Source organism: Eublepharis macularius, chromosome 1 (assembly GCF_028583425.1).
Source record: "Eublepharis macularius isolate TG4126 chromosome 1, MPM_Emac_v1.0, whole genome shotgun sequence".
Classification (NCBI taxonomy): Eukaryota; Metazoa; Chordata; class Lepidosauria; order Squamata; family Eublepharidae; genus Eublepharis; species Eublepharis macularius.
Genome location: NC_072790.1, coordinates 220304616 through 220331874, shown reverse-complemented (window position 1 = coordinate 220331874; position 27259 = coordinate 220304616). Strand labels below are relative to the sequence as shown.

The window sequence follows — 27259 nt, the reverse complement described above, 5'->3', positions numbered from 1 at the left end:
CCTAATAGTGACCAACAAGATGCTCCCAGAAAGCTCTCAAGCAGGACACAATGGATGCAGCCAGTTCCTGTGCTTTGTCCCCACAGGTATATTGCCTCTGAACTTGGAAGTTCCAATTTCATATTTCATCACCCAGTGATGTGATCAGTAATTCTCATGTTACATTCAATGCATGTACAGCTGGATGCATAATTTAAGCCCCACATTTATCCACGTACTAGTTCCTTCCCAGCTTCATTTGTAAAATGAATGCACAGTTGCTCTTTTGTACAAATAGGTGTGCCTTCACTATAACATGTGAACAGGGCTACATACTCTTCTTTTTGCACCCCTCTCTCTGTTAACCTGTCTTCCTCCTCTCTCTCCACTCGCAAATGAACTTGTACTTGTAAATCTATTGCCAGTCAACTTAAGTGGATGTCCTCAAATGCTAAGATCAGGATTGAGAGAAAGTTGGCATCTGAACCAGGACAAGAACTCAATCAAGGGGCTGGAAAATCACCGATGACACAGAGCACAAATTTTCACAGCTGTGTTCTCCATCTTTAAACATCTGATCTGGGTTGCCATCTGACCAGCTGATTGCCCCCCCCCCCCCGCAACTTTCAGCTGGTCAGATGGCAACCCACTCATGCATACATCACAATCTGCAGAGAGTAAAGAAGAACAAGAGATATGGGGACGCCAGCCTGTTTGGTACCGTCTGCGTATCGTTCCGCCTAATCCCAGATGTCTATAGATTGACAGCAATCAACTCAGCTGTGTGGGGAATGCACTCCATTTCATGCAGGTAGGATTGTCACATGAGAAAATCTGCATACAGTTTACATGTAGGTTTCTTGTGCGTGCCTACATCTCGACAAGGTTTATTTCAATGTAGTTACGTCCTGATCCTGAAGAGGGCGGCACAGCTCCAGGACTTGAAAAAAAAATGGACTGGGAGAGGCAGACAGCAGCCATTGCTCTTCGAAGAGAAAAACACTTAAAAGGAGTGAAAGTGAGAAGATTATGGAAGCTTCTACATGTCAGCTTCCCTGCAAAAACCGTGCCAAACTTTGGAGTGATTCAGGAAGCATCTCATAGTGCTGGAAGTTTGCCACTCTCAAAATATAAAACTCGGGTATTTGGCCAGGGTCCAGATGATGAGGTCGTTGGGTCACAAGGAAGAGCATACAGAAGATGCTGTTTGAGCTCCTGCATGTGCTTACAAGTCCTCTGCCTGCAAGCCATACCCATCTACACATGGTCTTGAGCCACTACATAGCATCCATGCTATAAGCCTACCACATCAGAAAGTGGGAAACAGTTTAAGAGTAAAACAGATAACTCAATAAAGGAAGCCAAGCCACCAATTGCACTCAAACGCACCCAGGCATGATAAGGTCAAAGAATTAGGAAATGCCCCGTCTGGGACTGAGTTCCCCTGCCAGTCCAGGTTTGGATCAGTTCCTTCTCTGCCACTCTTTACTGAGATGATACCAAAGGGGTTCGTGCCTTTGCTGTATCCCCACAACCTTAACCCATTGTGTTCTGTTTTTGTTAATTGGTGGTGGGATATTTTTTGCATCTTTGTGTAGGAATGTTTAGGGATATGGCTGGTTGGTTATGGGAGAGAGAGCTCCTAGGTTGTGGCCTGTTCACCATCCATCCGTGAGATGTTTTTGAATTCCATCCCAAAGACAAGCCCAACACCACTGAATTAGTGCGCAGGTTTGGGAAGTATGACGGCAAGAGAGGTGTGGCTTTTGGGAGACGAGATGCTGTTTACCAATTATCCATTCGTGATCCTCATCTTAGGAAAAGCAGTGAAGAGCTCTCTGGTTCCCCACACTGACCATGAGATTGTCCAGCACAGAATCAGTTGGGAATACAATGCCCTTATAAGTGATTTGGTGGTAGTTGAAAAGCTTGGATCTGGCTTGCAGGCTTAAAACCTGGCCAGATGAAGCTGTAGTAGTTTGGCTGCAAATTACCAGAGAAGAGCCTGCAGTCCTCCATCAGTCCTAAACTAGGGGATGAGAAATGGGATCAGTGGGTCCTATGATTCTCCAAGACTGTGTCTCATTTTGCAGATTCCTGATGCAAACAATTACCAGTCTGGATTCTACGTACCTCATGCTGGGTGCCTAGGGCAGTCTGGGACCCTACCTTGGTCACTGACAGGTACCCTGACTGAATTTGCAAAGGTAGTCTCTGGCCTGATGTTGTTGACAGATTGTGCTTGAGCATGTCAACATGTACAGATATACAAGCAGAACGAGTGGAACGCAAGTAGGCACACCTCTAGAGGAAGTGTTATTTGTACAGCTACAGCATTCCTGCACATGTAACACCAAATCCTTACTGCCACCACCCACAAGGAGACTCTGAGCTAGCAAGCTACAGAATTTCAATCCGTTTCTCCTCTGGCTAAAAATTCAAGGCTTCTATTTTTTCTCCTCCTCAGATCTACGAACAAATCTGGCTTTCAGCTCACACTCAGGCATGTGGGTGTGACAATCCCCTCAGGCAGCCCTTTGATACCCCACAAAAGCCCTGCTTGGATGGCGCATCAGAGACCCGAGCGAACCAGATCCGTCTGCGGCGTAAGCATCAGGCGCCACATTTCAAACAGGCTGGGAAATGATGTCGTTCACACCCACTGCATCGCACAGCCAGACAATTATCAGCTTTTCCAACAGTGAAAATTAATTTGCTAGTTAATTCTAAATTTGTAATAGCAGCTGCTGCTGCTGCTCCCACCTACCTAGATTAAGAACATCGGAGCTAAATAAAATACACAAATTTTGTTGCCGTATTTCTAGGGAACTGTAACCCAGTTTATAATCTTAGCCAAAGGCTACAGCAATTAGCAGAGAATACAATTACTATACCCAAATAGAAGTGTCCAAAACACAGATTCAACAATGACCGTAAAAATCTTCCATAAGGCCATTGGAAAAATTTTTAAAAATTAAACATCTTGTACAGTATCAGCCAGACAAATTAGGCCACGATCCAATGAAAACTCGCACATGTTCAAGGCCCTTGAAAATCAATAGGCTTAAACTCTTCCTCTGTTTCCATCTCCGATTCCCTCCACCTGAGGCATCCTCATGTCAAATTTTAGATTTGCAAACTCCTCAGGATAGGGATCTATCATTTTGTGCTCAATTCTGCACTGGATTGTTTACAAAAGAAAAAGGTTATTAAATCAAGGCCACAGACGGTTGGATACCTCTACCATTCAAATCTCTTGTGAGGGGACAAACAACATTTTCTTGAACATTTACCCCCTCACAATGTCTGGATTTGAAATCTAGCATGGCATCTCTGCTGCTCCTGCCACCGAGCCTGACCTCTGCTAAAAGGTCGACAAACTCAGTCATTCCAGCAACCACCTCATCCCCTCTGGTGAGCGGCCATTCTCCAACTTCACGCTGTGATTCAGAAGCACTTCGTGGTGCAAAGTCAGGTAAGGGAAGAGCTTGTCTGACTTGTAGGTTTAGCAAAATGTAGGGTCTGTCTCCGATTTCATGGTGTCCCTTTGGAGGCATTCTGTAGTGCAACGTCAAAGATGAGACCCTTTAGCTCCTCTCTGAAGTCTAGACGGCCTGGGGGAGGGAAGGCGGAATGGTCTAGTGTGATCTTGTGAGATCTCAGGAGCTAAGCAGTGTTGGGCCTGGTCAGTACTTCAATGGGACACCACCGAGGAAGATGGCGGTTGCTCTGCAGAGGAAGGCAATGGCAAACCACGTCTGCTTTTCACTTTCCTTGAAAGCTCCTTGCAGAGGTTGCTGTAAGTAGGTCGCGACTTGATGGAACGGCCAGTTGTGATAACAAATAAGAGAGCAGGCAGGGCAGAAGCCAGAAGAATAAGAAGTGATTGGAGAAGTCACTTGTTCAGACCCATTTTAATAACAACAACATCTGATTGATATACCTCCTTTCAGGACAACTTAATGCCACACGCAAAGCAGTTTATGAAGTGTGTTATTATTATCCTCACAACAATCACCCTGTGAAGTGGTTGGGGCTGAGAGAGCTCTGAGAGAGCTCTGACTGCCATAAATCACCCAGCTGGCTTCAAGCAGAGGAGTGGGGAATCGAACCTGGTTCACTAGATTAGAGTCCTGCCACTCTTTTAACCACTACACCAAGCTGGTTCTCACCACAATTCACCAGGCTGCCTTAGGGAAACAGTTCTGAGCCTACCTTACAATGTTGTGAGGTTTACTGCAATGTTATACATGAAGCACTTTAAACATTGTACTATTTTATCCACCCGCCTTCATAATTTATTATTTTATTGCTGCTCTAAATTTGCTTTTGACTTGTTTCATTGTATTAAATGGAAATTGCCTCAAAAGCCAATTTGACTGAGAGATTCGTCATATAATTTTTTAAAAAATATACAAAAGGCTAAAAGTGAGGGTACATAGAAATCAAAGTGTTGAACTAGTATTTAGGGAGACCTGGGTTCAAATACAGCCAAGAAGCTTACGGGGTGATCTTGGGCCAGTCACTATCTCTCAGCTTATTTTACCTCATAAGTTTGTTGTAGGGATAAAATGGAGGAGCAGACAATAATGCATGCCACACTGAGCTTGTTGGAGGAAGGGGAAAATAAAAATTTGATTAGCTGAAATAGTATCTGATCGCTAAGACCGCTGCATCAGCCAGCTCCGGACCGTCCTCAGGTTGTTGGGTATAGAAAGACAGGTCAACAGCTCTTGCATCTCAGGAGGGAAAGGAAGAGGTTTTAACAAAGCATGCAGGAAGATTTTAAACTGGCTAAGAGACATGGACCGAATATGGCACCACTAACAAATGGGGATTACGCTCAGAGCCTTGTCAAAACACAACTTGCTGGCAGTGAAGTCGTTCACTTAGTGAATGAATGAACAGGAGCAGACGATTCAAAATTATGCCGGTTCCCTTCCAAAACTAATTTTTTTCCCCCCAAAAGGTACCACTCGCATCTTTCAAAAGCACTTACTGTATTAACGAGAGAGGCAAAGGCACATCGTAAAAAATCTCAACTGCTAGTTTTATGCCAGAAAGAGAGAGCGAGAGTCAAGCAGTTACTTCGGTTCCAGGAATCTCAGAAGCATTTCCCACACGGGGTTATGAGTCAGATTATAAAGCAAGGAAGAGCAAACGCCTCCCCCTCCTCATGCCTCCTTTGCCCTGGCTACTTACCAAGGTTACTGCAGAACTCCCCCACCATGCCATCCGGATTGGCTGTGGGAATCTGGGTTAGCCCAGTCAGGATGAGAACATCACTGTTTTTAAGAGAAGCTTGGTCCATGGGCTGAAAAACAAGGGTTGGAAAAACAAGGTCAGTTAGATTAACCATTCAGGCCCACCACTGTTAAGAGATCACAGACTCTCCTATGTTTCTTCACTACAGCCGCTTAAATGTACCTAGAATGGCTTTGGATGGTAACACCAGCATGTGTGGCTTCCCTCTCACAGAACAATCTCAGTGCCATTGTGGACACTAGTTAAGGTAGCGAGAGGCCAGGAAAACAGTGTGGTGTAGGAGTTAGAATGCAGAGAAGGAACTAAGAGACCTGGGTTCAAAGTCCTGCTGTGCTGTGATGCTCAAGACAGGCATTGTGTCCCAGCCTAGACCACATTGTTGATGTGAGGACAAAACGGGAGGAAGGGCAGAACCATGTACAGTGCTCCGAGATTCCTGGAGTAAGGCTGGGGTAAAAATCCAAAAGCCCCACATGAACCTGCCTTATACCAAGTCAGTCCATCGGTCTATCGAGGTCAGTATTGTCTACTCTGACTGGCAGCAGCCACCCAGAGTTGCAGGAAAAGGTCCTCCACATCACCTGATCCTGATCCTTTTAACTGAAGATGGAAAGACTGGGCCAGGGACCTTCTACATGTCATGCAGATGCTCTACCACTGAGCCACCACCCACCTGTGGAACTAGGTATTTGCACTAGAGCAATCCGAATCATAAAGTCATACTGAGTCAAATCATTAGTCTATCAAAAACAGAACTGTCTGTTCTGACTGGCAGCATCTCTCCAGGGTGTCAGGCAGAGGTCTTTCACAACACCTACTCCCATATCCTTTTTAATGGGGGATGCCACGGATTGAACCTCAGACCTTCTGCATGCAAAGGAGATGCCTTATCACTTAGCTACGGCCGTACTCCAACATATACTGTCTCTGTACACAGAGATTTACTTTGCCATCCTCGCTAGCAGCTGTTGATTGAGTATCCTTGATCACTTAAAATAATTCCATCTCAACAAGCGGCCATTGTCAAAGAGCTCTGCATCATTCTTTGCCTCTATCCCAGCAGCAAGCTTTTAACACACAGAGGACACAGAGGACAGAAACGGGCCCTTTAAATAAGGTTTTCACACTTGCCAAAAAAGAAAGAAAAAGAAATGTTTCTCACATGAAAATGCCAATAAAGTAGTAAAAGTAGTGCCGAATCTGCCTGTGAAAAATCTATGTAATGATTATGCACTATTTGATAGCCGTAATTTCATCTTTCACGGAGCTGAGAGGGTGAGCATTGATTCTAAGGGTTGCTGTACAGAAGATACTTTGAAAGACTTTTTGATGAACCCCTTAAAATTTCCCCCCTGCCCCTCCTGCAATGGTCCATTCACATTCCTGCCTTCTCTGCCAAGGGTCAATTGTTATAAGTTACAGGTGCTGCAGGGCAATGGGGTAAAGTATCTTTGTAGAAACTATTACGGGAACTTCCTATTCGACATCATAAAAAAGCTTCAGCTTCTTTCTGAACACAACATAAGAAGAGTCCTTCAGGATCAGGCTACATGTGCATCTGAGGAAGCATCCCACCTCTAACGGGGCCAGCCAAATGCTTCAGAAAGGCCACAAATAAGGCATGCAGGCAACAGTTCTCTTCTGCTATTTGTCCAGCTAAAATAGTCATAGGTATGCTGCCTCTGATCATGGAGGTTCTATTCAGCTATCATAGCTGAATAGGTTGATAAACCTATTCTCCACAAATTCATCGAATCAATATTTAAAGCTGTCTAAGCCAATGGCTAACACATCCCACAGCACATCTAGGGATGCTCATGGAACCCAACCCTGCCATTTTAAGAAGCAGGTTGGTGTAGTGGCCAAGATGGGCTTCTAACATATGCACCTGGTTCACCAACTCTGGCTACAGTGATCCACGTTTTTGTAACTCTGTGATTAGACTACTGTAATAGGCTTTTTCTTGGGCTGCCCTTGAAGACAACTCAGACTGCAGCTAGTTCAGAATGTGGCAGACCAATTAATGTCAGGGGATGGCTGATGGGAACATATTTCACCCATCTTAAAACAACCACATTGGCTTCCAGTTTGTTTTTGAGTCAAATTCAAGATGCTGGTTGTGACTTTTAAAGCCCTTCATGTCCTAGGACCGTCTCCTTCCATATTTCCCCACGTGCGATTAATGGTCCTCTGCCTGCCACCTACTGCCCCGCATTAAGGAAGCCCTTCTGGCATCAACCAGAACTCATGCCTTTATCACTGTAGCTCTCATTTTGTACCATTGGGTTCCTGCAGCATTGAGGGTACATCACCATTAGAAATCTTCAGGAGGTACAGCAAGGCCATTCTAAGGCCAAGGCTCTGATCAGGATATAGGCTGTAGGCGTCTTTTGTGGGGGAGGGCATATCTGGGGTTCTATTCTATTGGTTTTAAAATGTAATGTTTCAGCTATGACCCTTAAGCCATCTTGAGCCATGAGGAGGGGTGGGGGGAATATAAATATTTTAATTCATTGCAAGCTGCGTGAAAAAGTCCCTCCTCTGTCTGCTTGAAATCAGTTTCATTGGGGAACCCTCCACACAATGTTCCATAGAGAAAGAAAAATTCCTCTGTGTATTTTCTCTGCCTATGAAGACAGGAGAGAAATGAAAGCAGCGGAAAGTCCTTTCCCAGGCGCTCCTCCGTGGGGAGCTGGATGCCCTCTGCACTGGCAGATCTGTCACTGCTCAAAAGCCTATCCAGGACCACTCCAATGTTTCCTGCCCTCATTCAAATTTGGCTCAGTGACATCAAGACAGAGACAGATATGATTGGCTTTGTGATGCTATCACATTGGCTACACGATTCCTGATTGGCTGGGATTGCCTCTGGAAGATGCCTTTAAAAAAAAAACAGGTGTCAAAGCTGCAGTGGAAAATGAAGCATCTGCAAACAGGCAAAGAACAACATGCGAGAACAGCATGTAAAGAAGGCTGATGTGGGGAGGGGGGGGGTCACAAAACTCCTTCCCCCCCCCCGTCTCATCCTGCAAATATTCATGGGTGAAAATCTGGTGCATCCTCATTCAAACTACCAAGTGTCTGGATTGTAGCATACAAGTCTGCAGTGAATGGCAATGTTGTCTAGCTAGCCAATCAGCCCTCCAGATCTACAGCCACCTTTCTACAGAAAAAAAAATTATGGATCTTGTGAGAATTAATTTACTGGAAATTACATCTCTAGCACTACGAAGACTTTGCCCTTAGACGAGCAGGGTGGACGAGTTGGCAGCCAGTTAAACCATCATTCCTTCCAGGGAAGATAATTCAAAAGGGTGATATAGATGCTGTCTGGAAACGGTCTTCAAGGATTATATAGTGAAATATGCTGCATTTAATTTTTCAAAATGATAGGGGGAAAGGCAGAAAAATCTCTGGGGCTTCAAAACCCGTCAGCAGGAAACCTTATCCTTAGCATTTATTAATGATCATATTGAGCATCTATTTTGCAAACTGTGGTCAAGGCCTGTATTTTTTTTTTTTACCCTTTATCAAGTTTTTTGAAAGACTGCATAAGTAGCATAAAGTATAGCTCTTGAGAGAGTTCGTGATTATTATTTCGGGACTCCTTACAACCATCCTACGAGGAAGAGCAGTATTATTCTTCCTCTATTGTATTTGGGAAAGGCCAAGAAAGTGTGGCTTGACTAAGACCGCTTTGTATATTCATGGCCAAGGCAAGATTCCAAGGGGGGGGGGGGATTGTGCTTGTGGTCACTCTGCTAGGCAATTTCTAGGGACCCAAGAGCGGGCCTGCGGATCTGGACAGAACAGATGTAAGAAGCTCTTGGGCATTAGCTGATAAGACAGGAAGGCTGGAATGCTTAAGATGAATGAAGCTGCTTTGAGTGGCAGTGGTTCTCCAGGGTTTCAGGCAGAGTTCTGGGATTGAACCTTTTGCATGCCAGATGCTCTATCGCTGCCATTCCCAACTGCCCTTGGATGATCTGGTAGATGTCAGACACCCTATAGAGAGAAGGACTATCCCACCCAAAATGCCCACTGACGGGGAAGGCGCTAGAGGAGCCAGAAGGGTTGTAAAACTCAACTCTCCCTATGATTTCTGGAGTCAAGACAATTGCAAGCACATGCAGGTCGGGTTCCCCATTGCGTGCTTGAAACATTACCCCATGAATGAAAGAGAATCGGGCACAGCAGCTTGTGTAGAGCTTAAAATTGCTTTTGGGAAAGAATTTCATACACAGCTTCTAGATTCTGGTACCTGCGGATGCGTTGTGAGCAGTGAAGATCCCGAGACATAGGACACCTTCTCATAATGTGACTGGATGATCCAATTGGAACTGCCTAGCGCATATCCGGAACTGAGTGGAGACACCTGCACAGCACCAAAAAGTTCCTAGAAAAGGGATTAGAAGAAAAAGAAAAGTCTATGAACAGAAAACACTGATTTACCTCCAGTGAATTATTCTAACACTGGTATTACCTTTTGAGAGCTAAATGGAACTTCCATGTTCCAAGGCAGTATAGCAGTGAGTAGCAGATGCCAGAGACAAACTATAGGGAAGTGCTGTTGCTTTCGTGTTCTGCTTGTCAGAGTCCCCAAAACATCCCAAGGGTGAGGGATGGAAACAGAATACTGGGCAAGAGGGATTTTTGATAGGAGCCAACAAGGCAAGTTCTGCTTTATGCTTACAATTCTATTGAAAACTGCATCCTACATCCTATATCTAACTCATCCAGATTTTAAAACAGCCTCAAATAATATAGAAAATACCTATGACACCTCAAAAATAAGAGAAGAAAAGCCTGCTCTAGATTTCTCCTAGAAGACTCTAGGGTTTTTTTTTAAAAAAAGAACTCTTTTATTTGGGACACTCACTATTTTCTGGGAGTAACCAACCAGCTGGATTTTGCTGAGTGCAGAGTTCACTTCCTGCATGCTGTAGCACCTCCTCCATGTTGCCACTTCAACGGCATCCTTTAAAGGGGCAGGCAGCAGCCTGGAGAGAGCAGATTGGATTATGGTTATCCGCAGATCGAAATTATGAATGTACCAAATTTCGGACAATGTAGATGATGAAGGAGAAAGAATGGAGGCATGGCATTGAAAACAAGCTGATGATCTCTTGGGCTCAACTCATGGGTAAGGGCAGGAGTGTGAGAGTGGCATTCTTGTGGCTCTTTTCCAGCAATAGCCTGGAGAAGACGCAGCACAGTAGCTAAAGGACTTGGGTCCTGAGCAACGCAGATGGAGTAGAACTAGAGGAAGACAGCTTCCCCTCTGGATCCCCTTCCCTCCCTCCGCAGCCTCCTGTGCCCTCAGGAATTGTGCACTTGTGGATGGGTGCACTCCTAGGAAGAGTGTCAGGGGAAAAGCCAGGGTCTGCAGTGGCGGGAGATCTGCAGGAAGAAACTCCCCATCTCTGCAGCAGAAATGCTGTTCCATTGGCAGAACCATTTTTATACCAATGAAATAGGATCCAAGCCTAAGCTGTGATGTGGGAGACTGCCAGTCCAAATGCCAACTCATCTGCAGGTGGCTTTAGGCAAGACAAGCCATTTCTGCTCCCCCCATCCCCAGCCATATGGAGGTGGAAAGTGCCATCAAGTTGCAGCTGACTTATGGCGACTCTGTAAGGTTTAAGTCGCGACCTGATAGCGCATTATTATTCTTATCCCAGCTATACAAGGATAAGAACAATGGCCGTTACTGTGATATGTGTGGGTGTGGTGTTTTGAACACTGACAGCATGATAATGCTAAATATTATCATCATCTAGATCATTAATTCCCAAACTGTGCCAAAGGCACACATTGCAAAAGAGAACCAAGGAACTGATTAAAAGCTCCCCATAGCACCCAGCAGGAGAGGAGGAGAGGAGGATACCCACTGAACCTCTGCATGAGTTACTGCTCTGCCTTCATTCCTTCCAATTAGCCTCTGCTGGGGGTGGGATGAGACAGCAATTCCTCTGCCACTGTCCCATTGCTCTGCTAGCATAGGGGAAAAAACATGGAGATGCAGCTTCTGTGCTAAGCTGATAATGGTTAAATCTCAGTTGTGGGGGGGGGGGGTCAAACCGTGGCTACGTGGTATAGTGGTTAAGAGTATCTGATAGGACACTGGAGACCCATTTGGGAATTGCTGATCTTTATAATATTTAGCATTTGTAGCATGCTCTCACAGTGTACAACACTTATAGTCTCTTGGGTCCTAGTTAGGCATTCTAATCACTACACCACACTAGTTTGCTACACTGATTGAGTTGTAAAGTATTTTTGAGAATCTTTGAGAAGAGCGTAAAGACTTTTTTCGTAACTTCAATCGCCCATTGCATTTGACATGCTGCAGATTTTTTTCTAAATAAAGGAAGTCAGAAAGGGAGGTCTGAGAAACTGTGAATGGCAGTGTCACGGCACATAAAAAGAATGGTCGTCATCTCCTGCGAAATAAATCTCCATCAGTGCTGTGAATCCAGGCAGGAAAGCACGGTGAACTGCCAAAAAGTGTAAGAAGAATAGGACTGGGGGGGGGGGGGGAAATATATTAAACAGATGTTAAATCAAAAGCTAATTCCAATCCATTTCCAATGATTTATAGAAATCAGTCAAGTTTCGCTGATTGGTTTGTTTTTTTAAAAAAATCTTAATTTATTGGTCTCTCTGTTGGGTCAGTGAACCTCCCCCCATAATTTAAGACACTGAAGAAAGCATGAAGGAAGCCTTCTGCCAAGACTGCCCTGTGTACCTGGCGCACGGAAATGCCATTCCAACACATTCTGATGTAAAGCAAGCTATAATTCGTCCTCTTTCAGGAAAGAGAGGAAATCCTGTGGGAGCTCAAGGATAAAGATCTATTGCCTGCCTTCTTGTTGCCCATTCTCCCAATTGGAAGGGATGCTTTTGGAGCACTTCCTTGGGATTTCGTCACACTTTGGCATTGTCTGCCAATTGAACTGCCTTACAGATTGTTCCTGTCTCCGATCTATTTATAAACTGCTACATACATTAAGTTACTCAGTAAAGATCTTGCAGGACCCCGCTATTTACTTCCTCCATTACGAAAAGCAGCCTTGGCTTTCCTTTCCTTAATCGGTTACCAAACCATAAGAGGCCCTGACAATACCCTCATGTGACAGGCAAGACTGTATCTCCGACGTCATGGTGACAGGGCAACTGGTGCCCACTGTGGCACCTCTCCTCACTTTGTAGCCCTCCTCCAGCCTCGCCTTCAGGGTGATCCCCTTATACAAAACACCATTCTCAAGGAGTCCTTACAGACACTTCTCTAAACAGGAGACATTTGACTTTTACAGCCTCCATCCTGAAAACCGCATTGTTTAGAGGGAAGGAGGGAGTAGAAGGGAGGGGGGAAACAAAACAAACTATCAAGGCTCTATTTGATTAAAAAAACCCCTCAAAACCAACTGAGTTAGAAGCTGCTCAGCAATTAGCTCAGATTGCATGAAGTAATGGGAGGGGGGAAAAAACAACAGCTCTTAAGTTGCTCCGGTGCACTTAGTACATTCCCTGCAAACCATTTGGTTTAAAACGCTCCAGTGCTTTATATAATAAAGATAACAACTCTGTTGCACGCAACCTATTCTGATGAGAAGGAAAATGAGAGTGCGGTAGAGCAATCCTTCAGGCTGCCTTACGAAAGAGAGAGAGATCGTGAGAGCACAGTCAGTGGGCCGACGCAACGGCCGGCATTAACTAAAAATAAAAAGGCACAGCCAACGTCGCTTCAGTCTTCAGGCATGAGGATCTCCTTTTGGCATCAGACTTGCCTTTTAAAAATACCCCTCTCCAAAGAACACAAGGAGCAGCTTCCCACAATCATGAAACCAGCATAGTTCTGTCCATCACATTTTTATCCTGCCCTTCCTCTAAAGAGCTCAAGGTGCTGTACCTAGTCCTCCTCATTTCCACAACAACCTTGTGCGGAAGGTGAGGCTGAGTGGGAAACAGTGGGCGACTGGCCCCCATGGCAGAGTGAGGATTTGAACCTAGGTTTTCTGTTTCCACTTTGGCTCTCGGTTGAGGCTCAAAGGTCCTTTTTTGGTAACAATCAAAGAGAGTTAGCTTCACAGGAGGGTTCTTATGGTTGCCTATGGCACCACTGTTGCTAGCTGTGTCATACTCCCAAGCCACTGGTGCTACACATGGAGATAGGCAAAACCTGCTCTCAGAACCACACTGGAAGTCAACACAAGAGAGGCTCCATGAGCGACACTGGCCTGCGCACCGTTGTTTTCATGTGTGACAACAGCAACTAGAAGTCACCAGGGAAGAGTTGAGAATTGACCTTCATCCAGAGAACAGAACACCCTATTGCAGGGAATCATAGGAATGCGGAATGCACAGGCAAGACAGTTTAGCTGGCATCAGTCTTCTCCTGGTCTACCATGAGGGACCAGAAGCGGGATGGGAAGCGCTGGGAAATCAGCATAGCTAACTTTTGGCACAGGCAGCAGGGAGCGCTTCACTATTTCTCAAGGGGGAAAAAGGCACACCAGGAATGTGGTGAATCAGGAACATGCAAGAAGGTGGCAATTGGATAGACTCTGGACTGATTTCTCACGAGCGTTGCAAACAAATCTGCTATGGCACTCTTCACCCACTAATGGCTACAGAACCCAACTTCCATTCTTTTGTATATTTTTAATGTAAGCAAGTTTCTGGTCCTTAATATAAACTTGGAAGTGTGCCAGCAAATGCCTGTTAAAACTGCAGAAGATAGGGGAGAGGTGTTCGGCAGTTTTTCCAGTGGGAAGAAGCAGGGTTTCAGTGGCCTGCATGACTCTACCCTTGATTATTTATTTACTTTTATTTACTTCATGTATACCCCACCTTTCTCTCTAACGGAGACCCATTGTTTTCCTCCATTTTATTCTCACAACAACCCTACAAGGTAGGTTAGGCTGAGAGTTTTAGGGGGATAGCCATGTAGATCTGCAGTAGAACAGCAGGACTGGAGTCCAATGGCACCTCGGAGACTAACAGGATTATCAGGGAGTAAGCTTTCGAGAGTCAGAGCTCCCTTCTGAAGACTGGACTCAAATGAGGCTGAGGGTGTGTCACTGGCCCACGGTCGCCCAGCAAGATTCCATCACAGAGTTGGAATTTGAATCCCCATCTCCCAGATCCTCATCTGACACTCTAACCACTGCACCACATTTGCTGGCAAAAAGATAATGATAAGGAACAAACACATCCCAAAGGCATTCACTTCATGTACAAATGTACTCAGGTGCACGAATTCTGTTTTCTGGCACAGATTTTGGGCCTTCCTTTCATAATCACCCAGTTGATAATCTTCATCCCCCAAAGCATTGACAGGGTGATGTCTAGAGAAAAGGAATCAGAGACTCACAGGAGGCCACTACCTATTCTGCATTGCTCTTCAATTCCTGCTGCGGACACTTGCTCCACATCCATGCTTAGGATAGATGTAAAAAGTGAGCCATTCAAAGAGATGTGGAAGGCAGAGGTGGTGCAGTATGGGGAACATCAGTAAAATATATAGTAATATGGAGATCAGAGCACCTCCCATTTTTCTGGAGCAGAAATTCCCCCACGTTGAGAAACCATGCAGTGGCTATTGGCCTTTTGCAAAATGTCCCCAAGAGAAAATTACCTGGGCAAGGTTCTTACCTTTGCACTTCCTTATTCTTCCACAAGGAGGCAGACTGAGCCTTCGGCACCCGTTCGATAAAATTCACCAGCTCCTCCATAAGAAGTCTGAAAATAGAAATAGAAAATAGAAACAACATCAACAACCCCCCCCACACACACACACAACATCTTAAGGACAAAAGACAGGTGACTGCAATGTCACACCAGAATAAGCTTTAGAGACACAGTTTATACATTCCGTGAAATCAAGGGGCAAAACTGTTATTGGATTCTACAGTTTCTGGCTGCAGGTTTCTGGGGAGAGGATGTTTTCATTGTTGAATGTCTCCTCTTTATAAGAGACTCCTTGCATACAGAAAATTAGCATGTCAAGGGTTTACCCCCTCTTCTGTCATCATCTAATACTTGGCCATCCGGACCCATGGATTGCTGTTTGGGTTGTGCAATATGTGCGCTGCTGTCTTTTAGAATTTAATATATTTATTGATGTTTTTATCTGGTTTTAAAGTAATATGTTTATGCATTTTATATATGTTGTATTTTCCTCTAAGCCCATTCGTGGGGAGAGCGGATTAGAAATATAAATAATAATAATAAAGCTAGACCAAACCCTTCTTCTCCTAACATGATCGCTTTTTGAGTAAGGATCTTTTTCTTTCCTCCCCAGGGGTGAGAATTCATCCCCCTCCCCCCACAACTAATGTAGTATATCTCACAGTAGACCAAAATGAGCCATTCCCCACTTAATCCAGGAACTTTTACATCTACTAGCTCATGTCAGTGAGGTAGCATCAAAGAAGGGTTCCTTTGTGTGCCTTTCTTGTGGATATTCACACAGCCTTTTATGAGCATCCTCCTCTCACAAAAACCACACCGTTCAAGTAGATAGTTTCAGCCAGGGCTTTTCTTCTGGGGAAACAGGTGGTGGAACTCAGTGGGTTGCCCTCAGAGAAAATGGTCACATGGCTGGTGGCCCCGCCCCCTGATCTCCAGACAGAGGGGAGTTTAGATTGCCCTCTGCGCCGGCGCGGTGGGCAATCTAAACTCCCCTCTGTCTGGAGATCAGGGGGCGGGACCACCAGCCATGTGACCATTTTCAAGAGGTTCCGGAACTCCGTTCCCCTGCGTTCCCCCTAAAAAAAAGCCCTGGTTTCAGCTGGCTAGCCCATGTTGGTTTGTAGTAGAAGAGCAAGATTCAGGTTCAGTAGCACCTTAGAGACCAACTAGATTTCCAGGGTACGAGCTTTTGAGAGTTAAAGCTCCCTTCGTCAGATACAGTTCAAATACTCGCACCAATGTGCAAGATCGGGGCGCTCATAACATTCGGGAAACATAGTGTTAAACACACACTTAGAACTGCTCCAACTTGCTTGGCTGGCATTCAACTTCTCCTTAAAAGCCTTGCCAGAACATTAGAAGCGACGTGTCTCTTCCTGTGTCGTGCTTTATATCTTTTCCTTCTTCCTTTGGCAACGGATGGAAGGTGATGAGATCAATGACACTAAGTGGATTTTCCTTACCTGCCAATTTGAACAGTCGGCTCCGTGGCATACACCGTTCCAGTGAATCCAGTATGTTCTGTGATGTAGGGCAAAGCCATCATGCAATGGTAGTTGGAGATTAGGATCACGTCCACGGTAGACAGATCTATTAGTTCCATCTGAAAACAAGTGTGAAGATGCTCAAGCACAGTTCTTGAAAAACAGACTCTTAAAGGACTTGGACCTTTCTACTCCTGCACTACAAAACCTGGATTGACTATAACAGATGGATGTCACCCCATACTGCTGGCAATTAGCACTAGGCGGTTTACCTGAAAACTTGCCACTTTTTCTTGCTTATTAGCTTTGTACAATCAATGCATGTGGTGCTTTATAGGAGAGATTGCCAGACCACCGTCCATGCCAAGAAGAAGTTACAAAAATATTTCAGCGCAGGAGGAGGCAGCAGAGTTTAAGAGACTGCACAGTACATTTGGGGTGGGGAAGGTATTTCTTTATTACATATATTGATTCAGACCACTGGTCTGTCAAGATCAGTATTGTCTACTTTTGACTGGCAATGACTCTGTCTGCAGAGTTTCAGGCTTTCACGGGATCCTTTAAACTGGAGATGCCAGGGTATTCGGCCTGGGAACTTCTGCATGCAAAGCCAACTGAGTCATGCTCCCCCCTCCCCGCCCACTAGCAAACGTTTGCCTTGTAAGGAAGATACGCCAGCCAAACAGGGTTCCCAAGTAGCCAGAATTTTACTAACTTGATCACTAAAAGTGTGACCCATCCCAACATATGAGGTTCTGCCAATGCTTGATTCTATTCTGACCACAAACACGTCACGATTCCTCCAAGTTGTACCTCCCAGCTTGAGTGGCACCCGGAGGGGCTAGAACAGATATCCCAACAACCGTCTCTTGCCCAACCGTCTCTTGCTTATACTGGCCAAATTCAGACTCTGCTTGGATTGAAACTGCAACTACATTCAGAACCATTGCACCACTGGCAGTAAGATCCTATGACTTCAGTTTAACCTGTGGATTACAATGGACTTAGACTAGAGTACCTCTGCATAGGATTGCCTTGTAGGACAAACACTAGTTCTCTGCTGCTCCAAAGGGCAAGATGAGATCTAACGGGTTTATGTTCAGGTGAGTATTAGAAAGAATTTCCTAAGGGAAGAGCCATTTGAAAAGGGCACTGATTACTGAAGAAGGGGCAGGGGACTTTCCCTTGCTGGAAGTCTCCCAGCAGAGGTTGGACAGTCATCTGTTGGGAATGCACCAGTTTGGATTTCCCACACCGAACGGGCTGGGTTGGACAGGATGGCCTAGAAGATCCCCTTCCAACTCCACGGTTCTCTGGGCTGGGGCAAAGATAGAGGCAAGATGCACCAGGCTGCCTATGGCTTTTGCATCCCATTATAGGAACTGTAATTAGAAATATTTACTGGTAAGCCGTAAGACTGGTGATGTCAATCTGGATAACTTACCAGAAATTTAACCTCTAACTCACTTATAACGGAGCAGCTAATGGGATTCAATAATCATCAAGCAGGAAAATTATCTGCTGACGAGGCTTAGCCCATCGATTCAAAGGTAATGGCACAGAAACAGGTCAACTTGGTTGCTCAAAAGCTTAATGCTCCCAGTGACTGTATAGACCGAGGATGCTGAAGCCAGAGCACTGGTCCATCTCACCCAGTGCCCTCTACTCTGGCTGGCAATGGCTCTCTAAGGCAAAACAAGATCTGACCTGGCACCTGATACGAGATAATTTTTAATTGGAGATGAACTCGGGACCTCCTGCAGGCAAAGCACGTGCACCACCAATGGTCAAACTAACTTCTGACCTTAGGGTCTCCTTAGATTTTGGGGGGCCTTCCAAACCAGTCAATGCTGGATTTTGCAAGAAAAACGTTACTTTGAGACAGAAATACAGAACACCACAATACCCCTCAAAAGAGCTCCCTGCAAAGACGTACTTTTGTGCTTCCTTTAACTAATTAAGAAACGTACTACCACAGCACGTACAAACAGCCCATGGCATAGACAGCTCGATGCAAGTAAAATTCACAGACTACCCAAATTTGTGGAAAGAACTATTTCATCTGCTGTCAATGAATGGAACCTCCATGTGCAGGACCAGTGCACAAGAAGTTGGAGGGGAAAGCTACACGCCCTGCTTGGGAGCTCCCCGACGTATCCGGCTGGGCCAGATCTGGCAGTTCTGCTAACCGTGACAACGTTAAGTGAACAGCTATAGCTGGCATAAGGTGTACTTACTGTTGCTGTTTATAGCCCGCCTTTCTCACTGAGACCCAAGGCAGATTACATACTGCAATGTAATGTCATGGCTGCAATTCCACAGAAATACTGCTGGGCCTGGGAGTTCAAGAGGGAATACTGGGCTTGAAATCAAATGGGCAGCATCCTTAACCTCAACACATTCCCCTGAACCAGAGAAGGGTAATTCCACCTGGAGAACATAGATCGAATACATATGGACGTGTCTGGAGACATAGGGGTGCACCTGGATGGTCAAATACGTCCAGCATTCAGAGGCAAGCACGGATGCTCTTCAAGGGCTTGGCATCAATTAAAGGGTCTGATGCACGCTGCGGTGTATATGGACCACATTAAGAACTGATCTGCATGTGTAATGGAACTGCACAATACAGCCTTTTCTTGGATCAGGCCACACCAGATGGGGGTGGGGAGAAGAAAAGAGTGACGGGAGGAATGAAAAAAATGTCAGGTAGCAGATTAGGTGGACAACAGAAAAAGATACATTGGGGTCAAAAAGCGGAAGGGGTCTATAGGTTAGGAACCTCGCAGAGATCCTCCTGAGTATCACTGGACTTGGGTTGTCTTCATAGCTGGTGTTTTGTAGGAGATGAAAACATTTAACTGTGAGCCAGGACTGTCTGTTCAAGACTCACCACAGCTGCCAATTTCCTGGGTATTCTTGTGAGTCATTCTCTTTTTCAATTCCATATCAGGAGCATAAAAAGCCTAAGCTACCTTACAGGGTTGTACTGAAGATAAAATGGAGGAAAGGGGAAACATGTGTGCTACTCTGGGGAGAAAGCCAGGGTATAAATGAAGTAAATAAATAAATGCTGCTGTAAGGACTACCTAGACAACATGCTAGAAGGATCTATTATGGAAAACTGAAAGGCACAGGGCATTCTCCACTGTGTTGCCTCCATCATGGAATGCCCTTTGCCTGGGACTGAACCTAATTACTTTTTGACACCCAGTTGAGACCTTTATTTATCCAGGAAACTGGGGACTGTTAATTGTCTCACTTGGTATGGTTGAATTGCTGCATTACTTCATGCAACTACTTCTGCTTTCTCTGTTTGTTCTGCTCTATTACTGCTGCTAATTAAATTTATTTTAGATAAGCTTCAATTATTTATTATTGCTGCTAGTTTTTAATTTTTAGTTCAGTGTCAGTGTTGTACTAAATTTGATTTTATCATTAATTTTAATGGGAAGGAGTCTACTAAGCCATTCCTGATTGTGGAGCCTCTCACCGGTGCAAGGAGACTTCCTCCAGAGGAACACAAAGGCTCCTTGCTCCGGTGGCTGTCAGCAGTGGAGATTCATAGCATCCATAACTTTGCCTCCTGTAATTGTTGATGCTGGAAACCACCTTGGAAATATTTTTATTAAGATCATGGTATGCAAATATAAAAATCAAATAAATAAATAAAAAGTTATGTAAATGCCAAGTAGTGTTATTTCCTGGCATAATCTTATCCATAAGCTGCCATTTCTCTCTTATGAGGCTTGAAATGAAATAAATGGTTTAAAAACACTTGATGTTTGCAGTTCTGCTTTCCCTTAAATTGAAATGGGAACCGTAAGTGGTTTGAGAAATGGATCGGAAAGTCTTCTAACAACAGTATTATTTCAATAAGTACCATAGTATCCTCCTGTGAAACGTTAATTTTCTCTCAAGCGAGACAGATAGTCCAGGACTCCTGCAACTGGAAGACCCTTTGAAAAGAAAGCGGGGCTTACAACCAGTGGGGATACACCCCTCAGATATCCTATTATAGCTCCCTCCAAACACCAACAGTTCTACCGATTGCTAATCAAAGGCACTGTTATGAACATTCTGTATTACGGCTCCCAGAAAAACTCACCTCTGGCAAACAAAACTCAGGGACAGAATCCACAAATACATGACCTGAACAGTCCTTCAGCTCCTGAGGAGGGGAGGGGGAAGATGGAGAGAGAGAAAAAATCCAATGGTAACTAGATAGACAAGGAAAAGCAAACTGACATATAAGGCTATCTGAAAAGGAGGACAACACACCTTGCATTTTAACACCACAACCAAGACTGTGTGATAAGACAAAATTGTGGATTCGTTCTTAAATTGGATGGGGCCCACACCAGCTAGAGCGCTCCCATAAATCATCACATTGACCGTTTTTCTTCATTTAACCCCTTTCCTTAGTGCCTGAGGAGTTGGTTGCTGAGCATGCAAATAGACCCAAGAGGAGAGCAGGGACTGGAGCAGTGGCCACTGATATCATACAGGCTTTAATGCTTTCCTAAAGCAGGGGAGAATGCTGGGCTTTTCTGAACATGGTTCCCAGGGGAAAGGAGCCACGAAAGAGGGTTCTCTCCAAAGTTCTCCAGCTACAGTGTGGGCTCCCCCCTCCCTCTCGGCTGTACCCAGTAGAAGCCTGACATAGGGGTGAATCCAATCATCCATTAATTCTAGTAAATTTGCCAAGTTGTAAGAAATGAGCAATTACATCTAATGGCAAAAGGCTCTTAACCTCATCAAAAGAAGTTAAAAGGTGAATTACGGGTGAGCAGGGTGAATTTCAATGTCTCCCTTGGACTTAAAACAAGTGTAGCCAAAGTCGGCAGGCACGCAGGACAGTTTTCCTTACATGACAAAGCATCCACCTTTGACCCTAGACCTAGTCTTTGTGCAGCAATAGCCTACTCATTTGTCATTCTAAGCAGGTACAGCAGTCAATGTGGGGCCTAGATAGAGTGCATCTGGATTCATAATTAAATCTGGCTAGAACAGGCAGCCAGTAAAGAGAGGCTTTAGATGTTATCGACAAGCATGCAGCCACACCCACATTTCGTTGGCTACAGTTCTGCTCCTTCTTCTAATGTTCAAAGATTAACACACAGAGACAGTATCCAATGTCTGCAGCCTGCACATTTCCTTCGCACAAATCACCCTTCAAACTTTACACAGGGAGTGAAGCCAGTTGAATACAAGGGTCACGTCTGTATTCTCGCTGGAGGGTGCTTCAGAGAGAATATGAAAGATGCTTTTAGTTGTTGTTGTTGTTGTTGTTGTTGTTGTTATTATTATTAGATTTATAAACTGCCCATCCTCAGGGCTCTGGGCGGTGAACAAGTTAAAATCAATAAAAACAAGAAAACAATAATTCTAAAATCAACATACAATAAACAATAATAAAATAAATTAACCAAATACATTAAAGGTGCAATGGAGGGGAGAACCCCCACCCCACCCCAAAGGTGGGAGGCCGACATGGCACCGCCCCCTTCAACCACTGAACGCCTGGCGGAACAGCTCTATCTTACAGGCCCGGTAGAACGATAATATGTCCTGCTGGGCCCGGGTCTCCATTGACAGAGCGTTCCACCAGGCTGGGGCCAGGACGGAAAATGCCCTGGCCCTGGTTGAAGCAAGGCGGGCCTCCTTAGGGCCGGGGACCACCAGTAAACATTTATTCGTTGATCGAAGAGGTCTCCGGGGAACATACAGGGAGAGGCAGTCCCAAAGATATGCTCAGGGCTTTAAAGGTAAGAACCAACACCTTGAACCTGATTCGGAATAAGAAGGGGGCTCACAATCTTATGAACTGCTCATATCAAAAGTTAAAGAAACCCACTATTTCAGCTATGCTAGGAGTAGTTTCACACATTGCACAGAGGGGTGGGGGGAAAGGATCTGACAGCAAGTAAATATTCAACAGAGAGCTGTCAATAGTTCCGGGTATCTGTACAACAAATGGTCTTCTGTCAATAGGTATCTCTTACTTTCCAAAAGGCGTACATTAAGTGTATGCACACAGCCTCATAGCCTTGGCTAGTGATGTCCACTACCACCAATCAGCTGCTTGGCAGGGAGATGGAGGGAGGACATGTCTGCAGCTGGCCTTGCTGTTAGTCCAGTTGTTTCAGCTGGAGCTGAGCATGGAAGATTCCCCAACGCATTGATAAGGCGCTGCTTGGACAAATACCTTTGTAATGGATAAAGATACCAGAGGCAAGAAAAATCAGGGGTTTCGGGTAAAACTGCCGAAGCTGGGTACCAAAGAAGTCAAATGTTGCTTTGTAAACATTTCCAAAGGACCACTTTCTCTCATTGTGTCCCTCCACTGCCTTTGCTGGCCACTAGAGATGTCCATGTGCCACGTCAGATTATCAAGGATGAATGAGGTGTTGGAGCTTTGATATACTCCATATAGACAGCGCAAACCATCTTTGCTGCGATGGGCTTTTAGGAGCCAGCACTGAAGGGACAGAAATTATGATACTTCTATTTCAGATATGCAGATGACACCACATTACAGGCAGAAAGTAGTAAAGACTTGAAATAACTACTGATGCAAGTTAAAGGAGAAAGTGCCAAAGCAGGATTACAACTGAACATCAAGAAAACAAAACTAATGACTATGGAGGAAGTACATAGTTTTAAGGGTGATGATGCAAAAACTGATATTGTTAAAGATTTTCTTTTCTCAATCATCAACCAAAAGGGAGACTGCAACCAAGAAATCAGAAGGAGATTGAGCAACGGCAGCCATGAAGGAACTAAGAAAGATCCTTAAGTGTAAAAAAGTGTGCTGGAGACCAAGATCAAAATAATTCATACCCTGTTACTATGTATGGATGTGAAAGTTGGACAATGAAGAAAGCTGACAGGAAGAAAACTGATTCATTTGAAATATGATGTTGGAGGAGAGTTTTAGATACCACGGACCACCCTCCCCCCCCAAAAAACACCAAGAAAGTGGGTTCTAGATCAAATCAAGCCTGAATTCTCCTTAGAAGCTAAAAAGATGAAACTGAGGCTATTGTACTTTGGTCACATCATGAAGAGACAAGATTAACTGAAAAAGACAATAATGCTAGGAAAAGTTGAAGACAGTAGGAAAAGAGGAAGACCCAAAATGAGATGGATTAACTCAACAGAGGGAGCCACGGCCTTTAGCTTGCAAGGCCTGAGCAAGGCTGTCAATTATAGGACATTTTGGAGGACATTAATTCATATAGTCGCCATAGGCTGAAAACAACTTTTTGGCATGAAACACACAGAGATTTTGTGCAAATTGGGTTTCATAAGACTGGATCCTAGAAAGCCATGAACAGAGGGTTTTGTTTTTTCACTGTCTCCCCTTCTCACTGCAGCTGTGAAACCTCTGAAAAAGTCACTCCTGAGGGCTGAAAAATCCTAGTGAATGTGGGATGCAGTATGGTGAGCTGAAGCTTAAAGGAGGAATTGTCAGTAATTCCTAGGGGTGCCATTCCCCCAGCCAGGGTGGAGGATTCCCTGGTCCCACCCACAGGCGGCAGATCCAGCCCCTTGGTGAGTGCAGGAGTGCTCCCAGGCCGCCCTTTGACCTGCACGATGACATCACTTCCTCAAAGTGACATCATCGTGCAAGCCAGGAACATTTGTGCGCTGTGTGTGTGTGTGACACAAGGACCCAGAGCCACAACAGCTCTTTCTTTCTTGGATATTTCCATCTTGGGTTTCATTTCGTAGTATCATTCTCAACAGAACTCTGAGGACTGGGGTATGAGCGTGCATAAACCAGGGTTCTATCGTTTGACAGACAGACATCACCACAGCCACACAGAAAAAACCATGTGTGAAGAAATGGAAGCTGCAGTGCAGACTATCTCATGGCATTTCTTTGCCAAAAATTCTGTTTTGCCAAGGTGACTGAGCTTGAGAGTACATGAAGAATTGTGAGCAACTTTATCAGTGTATGCAAATCTTCACAAGAGTTATCTGTTGACATATTTGGCAGCCTTTATGTTGGTTTTTTGATACCACACACTAAATTCACTGCTCCTATTGTAACAAATCCATGATACAACAGTGGACTGCACTGGCCCTAGTGGTCCAGAGGTATCGAAGGGTTCCTTTTTAGAGACTTACCAGGAAAGAAGGCACCTCTGATCAGTGATAGATTAATGTGGGACATACTGCTAGAGGAAGAGAACTGACTAGATGATGCACTGGCCTTTTTTCTGTTCTGAGAAGGGGCTCTAAGGCAACATAATGCACATGTGACACTGCAGGCCATCCCGACACGCAGCTGTGCTTCTGGCTTAGGTTTCTCCATTGATGCTGTCATTATCCAACATCACTGCTGTTGCATATCCAACACATCCCACTTCTGGGCACAGATCACAAACAAGGGCATGGGGCAGGGGCACAGTGGACAGAAGTGGATATTGATGTGTACAGTTATGAAAAATACTATATAATACAAGTGATTCTATTTAGGATATACCAAATCAACAATTCAGTTTGTATGATAGCAAAAAGCAGTCTATTCTGCTGCCTGTCACTAGAGATTTATAACATCAGAAGTTTTGCAAACACACAGGCTATTACAAAAAGTTGCATCAAGGTTCATTGAAAAAGCACCAATTTGTTCAAGAAGCCATTTCATACTTCTCTCTCTCTCTCTCTCTCTTCTTTTGATATCCACAATTCAAGCATCTTAACCTGAAAATTCAGTGAATTTTTTAATGGGTGCCTCATTTATTTCTCTAGTTAAATAACGTTGGACTCCATTTGGCTGGCTAATTGGCTAGGTTCCTTTAGAGAGCCGATCACATCTGTACATTACCTTGTCTAGAAAAGTGCTTCCATCTTTTAAGACCCAGCCTGGGAGTTTGGATAGCCTGGGGCTGCATGAAAGAAAACAAACAAGATTAATGTACAGAATGACAGAATCAGCATCCCTTCTAAGAGAACTGTGTTTACATGTATTTCAAATACAGTGTGCCTGAACTAGGTAAAACCCTATTCCACTGGAGGCCTGTAGCCAAAGATTTGCTCAGTCAATTCCAACAGTTGTGATATTCTTTTTAAACCTTAACAGTCATACTGGCTAATGGCTACCATGGCATATGCCACACAGCCCCTCAGTTCCATGTGGGACTCCAGACTCCCTCCCCCAACAAAGCCCCTAGAGGCGCACCTCTGATTTTCACTGTTACATGATTTGACCCTACTCTTCTTCCCTCAGAAATTAGAATGTCTGTGAACATCGCATGATATCACAGAAGAAATCAATGGCTAAAGAAGACTCGCAGGCAACAAGGGGCAACATTGTTTAGGCAAAGTCTCCCTAATATGGAAACTTGAACAGTACTTATTGAGATTATTGCTGAAAGGAGTTTCAGTATCTCTGTCAACAGATATGAAGAGGAAATGATTACCTTAACCTTGCCCTTATGTTCAACATGAGGAATGCTGGACTACGCCAACCCTACAGTACTTGTCTGGGAACCTAAACTATTCAGGAAAAGATTCTGATGAATGTATTAATTCTGGTACATGGAAAAGGAAAGGAGAAAAGTTTTCTAAACACCCACCTTATCTCTGCAGTCCACCAAACAGGCTTATTACAGAAAATCTTAAAATTTCTTTAAAGTTAGGAACAGGCAACCAGCCAAGCCATTAGAAAGCAGAGATGGTGTCCCCATTTCTGGATCACCCCACAAGGCTTCAACCTCATTACTCAATATCATTAAATATATTCATGCAGTGTTCCAGGACCTTTCCTATAACACATTAAAGTCCGGCGCTAGACAATTGATGGGATGCTGCAAGTGACCTCTTATAAAACTTACCCAGCTCATTTTTATCAGTTTGCAGAAGGGCTGATGAAAATTAATTACAATAAAATATACCAATTTTTTTTTAAGTTTCTTAAATAGAATACAGGAGAACGAGGGAGAATACCAAGTAAAAAAGGAATCTGCAATGGATTCAGGTGACGGTTATAGTAAGAGAACCACTTATACAGTAAGAAGCCCAATTATCTATTAAAATGCAATACTGAGATCCGAAATGCTGGATTTGGAGGCTATACTACGAGATCAAAGCACAGTAGTTTGCTGTAACTGTGTCTTCCAATTAAGATAAGTATGATAAGCTTTATATCATGTTTATATTTTTATAGAGGCTTTATGCACTGTTTCTAGGAGAGCAGCTACTGCTTTACTGATTTTATGCTGTGAACTTTAAAAGAATTATGCTGCTTTTTCAGTCCTCACTGTTTTTTAAAAAAAACATGCTGCCTTTATATTAGTTTGTCTCATTAATGGGTTTTTACATTTTTATTTTTTTTTAAAAAAAATTTTTTATTGGGTTAGAACATTAATATTTTTACATTACATTCAATTTTCCCCTAATTTTTCGTTTCTAACCCCCTCCCTTTCCCCCCCTTTTGTTGACTTCCAACAGCTTTCCCCCCCTCTGTCCCTTTTCCCTTACTTCTATTAACTTCCTCTACCTAAAACAAATATATATTCTCCATTATATTAAGCAGTACATCTTTAACTCTTTTACTTATTATACATCCAAACTATACTTCTTTAGATAAACAATTTATCCCATTTTCCAGTTTTGAATATTTCTATATATCATAAACCATAAAAATTTCCCACATTTAAATCAAACAATTTGATTTGTTCTCTATATATTACTCATTTCTTCTTTTTATGGTATTTCTATATAACTCATCACATAATCAGTCGATTTAACTCTTCTATACATTCAGTTTGGTGCATATAAATCTTATCAAAGAAAGAAAATATTGTTAATTACTCAATCCTCAT

The 27259-nt window shown here is 44.0% G+C and overlaps 1 protein-coding gene across 1 annotated transcript in view; it reads right to left on the bottom strand.

Annotated features, from left to right (window-relative positions):
• INTS9 (integrator complex subunit 9) overlaps positions 1-27259 on the bottom strand; it is a 74277-nt gene that overhangs the window by 29061 nt on the left and 17957 nt on the right. Inside the window, exons 3-9 of the mRNA XM_054979003.1 lie at positions 25261-25321; positions 20533-20595; positions 16404-16543; positions 14902-14988; positions 10124-10244; positions 9506-9640; positions 5182-5293 (exon numbers count right to left, since the gene is read on the bottom strand). Of these exons, the coding sequence (XP_054834978.1) occupies positions 5182-5293; positions 9506-9640; positions 10124-10244; positions 14902-14988; positions 16404-16543; positions 20533-20595; positions 25261-25321 (719 nt within the window). The remainder of the gene's footprint in view (positions 1-5181; positions 5294-9505; positions 9641-10123; positions 10245-14901; positions 14989-16403; positions 16544-20532; positions 20596-25260; positions 25322-27259) is intronic.